We start from the raw sequence: 3,273 nt of genomic DNA, 5'->3' as shown, positions 1-3,273 counted from the left end.
CAACGGCAGAGATTGCGTTTTTAAAAACACTGCTACTCCTTCCGTATCCAATCAGGGGCCTTCCTAAAATGCAGTCAAGACGCAGCCCCAGGCCGGGACATAACACACCTCATTCCACCCCCCACCCCCCACCCCCCAGAATCTGACTGGTGAAGGAAGTGTCAGCTCTGTGCCTCCAGTTTCCCCTATGAACCCCGGGGCCTGGGAACACAGTCTCCCCCCGCTGATGAGCGTGAGGCCGGAAGAGGAAGAGGGCGGCTGATTGACGTTCTGCAGTGGCGCTCAGACCCCTCCCCCGTGCATACAGCTTTCAGAGCTTCTTTCTGGAGAACGGATGTTGGCTTGTCATTATCGGTGTCACATTGTCATTTACTGTCCCACATCAGTCAGACCTGGTCTCTAAAAGCGCAGTTCCACCTGTGCCAGATGCCAGACAAGGCAGCAAGTGTGCTGCTCTGGGGCGCAGCCGCATTTGGGTGATGAGATTCAGGAGGCACCGCAGCTTCTGCGCTCAGCGATGAATGAAGTAAGACGATGTTGAAGGGGTAAATCCCACCCTGGAGGGCGAGTTCCCCGAGGGCCAGTTATTACTGGTTCAGCACTCCAGGGTCACAGCCCCTCCAGGACCCTGGGGGCTGCGTGTAGTTTAGAATCCAGAATGTTTCAGGTTTTAGAAAGGCAGGATGGTGTTTACACTGAGTAGTTATATAACACCCATGGGGCCAGGGGCTGCGCCCCTTAACCAAACACATTACCGTAGCTGCAGTGAAAGGCAGAATTCACACCAGGTCGGATAAAGGGAGACCACAGACAGCTTCGCTGCTTCCAGGCAGGGTTTGCTGTGGAATGAGTTGCCCAAACGTTGTTTCTCAGAGCTTTTCCAACAATTTTTTTTTCAAGTTTTAGTTTTGAGGTAATGGTAGGTTCACGTGCAGTTGTAGGGAATAATACAGAGGGATCCCCGTGTACCCTTCACCCAGTCTCCCCCAGTGGTACCGTCTTACCTAACTGTAGTACAACATCGTAACCAGGACGTTGACCTGGAGACAATCCACTGACTCGTTCAGAGTTCCCCTAGTTTTACATGCATGTATTTGTGTGCACGTGTGCATGTGAGCGTGTGTGCGTATTTCTACCAGATCTTAGCACATGTGTAGGTTGGGGTACCCACCACCACAGTCGAGATAAAAGTTCCATCAGCACAAGTCTCTAGCCCTCATGTTGCTCTGGTAGAACTTACCTACCTCCCTCTGGAACACCTGGCAACCGCTGATCTGTTCTCCATCTCGTGTATTTCAAAGCCTTTTGAATTTCAAAATTGTGGGCAAGGGCTTGTGAATCTGTATTTGTTTATGGTCCCAAACCAACTCCTAGTATATGCAGTGCTGGAAGAGGAAGGCCATTAAAACTCGTGTTTCTGACTTAATCCTGTGGCATACCGTAGGGATCCTGTGTGTGTACCTAAGTTACAGAAACAGAAACATCTGGATTTGAAAAAAAAAGCACGTGAACCACTAGGCCCAGGAGAAAAATCAATAAAAATAATTTTTTGCCTAAACATGTTTCTGTAATCGGGTAAAGAAGAAGTATGTTCTACATGACAGTCCATTACAGGAAGCCGGAGATGTATGGGAGATACACAGTACTGTCATTCAGAACAGGTGTCACAGAGTGAGACTCACCTGGGGTGGGCCCGGCTCAGCCACCTGCCTGCTGGTCGCCCAGCCGGCTCCTGCCCTGTAAGATGGAGACGCCAAGTGCAGCCTCACTGAGGAAGAGATTAATTGGAACACTGCACTGAGAGGCTGGGCTGTAACGACGGCTCAATGCACGGTTGCTCTCGTTTTAGTGACACAGCTCCGCCTGAAAGCCTGGACTTTGCAGGCGGCAGGGGTAAGAAAGCAGATCTTGCTACAGTCTGGTCGAAGCCCAAGGCGACGTGCTGGTTGGGGCCTGTGACAGAGGCGAAATCAGAAGGGTCAGCCAAGTCATCCGGCCAACTGTGGCCTGTGTGGCGGGAAGGGGAACTGGTTCCAACGTTGAGGGGTGGCGGCGGCGAGCTGTTCCTCCTGACCCCGAGATGGATGGTCATGGGGTCTCGGCAGACACTAAGTGCTTTTGTCCTCTCCCTAGGTGATGGCCCCTACGGCGGCAGCGATGACCCAGAATCTGGTGGGTTTCTGAGTCCTGAGGTGGTTGGAAGCTGTCGTCTCAGACTCGGCCATCCCCGGCCTTCCCCTGAATGTCTCCGATAGAGGCTCATGAGGCAAACAGCAGAGGGCTGCAGCCTGTGAAAGGAATTAAGCAGGAAACACCAGAGCCTGGGGGAGGCGGCCCGATGTGAAGCCCGCTGGCCCAAGACCTAGATGCGTCTCGGGGGACACAGGCCAGTCCTGTTCTCTGGGCCTCGGTAGACGAGGGACTGCTCCGTTCCCTGTCTGCCTTTCAAGTCCTAAGAATGGACATTCTCAGAAAAGTGAGGAGCACTCAGCAAATCAAGGGACGCTGGGTTGTTTTAATACCTTAGAAATATCTGGGTAACCCTCTCACACAGGCTGGTCAGTCCTGGGTACCTGAAATAGCAGAACTCAGTGGCTGGGGTGGGAAGGGAACCAGGTGCCTGAGCCTGAACTTGAATCTGAGCTGAGTCTCGTGGTGCTGTTGGTTTGAGCCTGCCTCTCCCCCTCCCTCCTCCTCTGGCCAGGGATGTCTGCAGAGGCGGGCACCATCGCCGGGGTGGCCAGCGCCCTGGCCATGGCGCTGATCGGCGCTGTCTCCAGCTACATCTCCTACCAGCAGAAGAAGTTCTGCTTCAGCATCCAGCGTAAGTGGATCTGGGCCACAGCCTTGGGTGGCTGGGCCCACAGCGGTGTCGTTCCCCCCTTCCTAGACTAGAACAAATCGAGAAGGTCTTCCGAGGGAAAGGGGCCGAAATGGGAGCAAGTTAAGGGTCGGCGCAGGGCAGGGGTGGAGGCTGCATGTTTGCAAATCCTTGGGGCGGATCTGGGCTGAACTGAAGTGTAAACTGGCCTGAAAGGGCAGGGCTGGCCATGACCATGAGCTTCCAAGAGCTCTAGTTCCCAGAGGCCATATTTCTGTGGAGACAGAGCCCAGAGACCCTTGTGATGTTTCCTTCCCGTAGAATGGGATGGACCCTGGAACTTCCGTATAGCCTCAGGCCTCACCCAAGGGGAGGCCCCTGGTCCCAGCTCCCTCTCGAGCACCGATGTCACCAGGAGCTGGTAGCAGCAGTCTCCAGATGATCTCTTAGAC

The 3,273-nt window shown here is 54.0% G+C and overlaps 1 protein-coding gene across 1 annotated transcript in view; it reads left to right on the top strand.

Moving 5' to 3' along the window:
* Nucleotides 1–3,273, top strand: part of CD99L2 (CD99 molecule like 2) — an 81,672-nt gene that overhangs the window by 64,479 nt on the left and 13,920 nt on the right. Inside the window, exons 8-9 of the mRNA XM_023725508.1 lie at nucleotides 2,134–2,172; nucleotides 2,705–2,824. Coding sequence (XP_023581276.1) covers nucleotides 2,134–2,172; nucleotides 2,705–2,824 — 159 coding nt within the window. The remainder of the gene's footprint in view (nucleotides 1–2,133; nucleotides 2,173–2,704; nucleotides 2,825–3,273) is intronic.

Source organism: Trichechus manatus, unplaced genomic scaffold (assembly GCF_000243295.1).
Source record: "Trichechus manatus latirostris isolate Lorelei unplaced genomic scaffold, TriManLat1.0 scaffold00323, whole genome shotgun sequence".
In the NCBI taxonomy this organism is placed as follows: Eukaryota; Metazoa; Chordata; class Mammalia; order Sirenia; family Trichechidae; genus Trichechus; species Trichechus manatus.
Note: the sequence above shows the minus strand (reverse complement) of the source record. Positions and strands in the feature narration are given on the sequence as shown.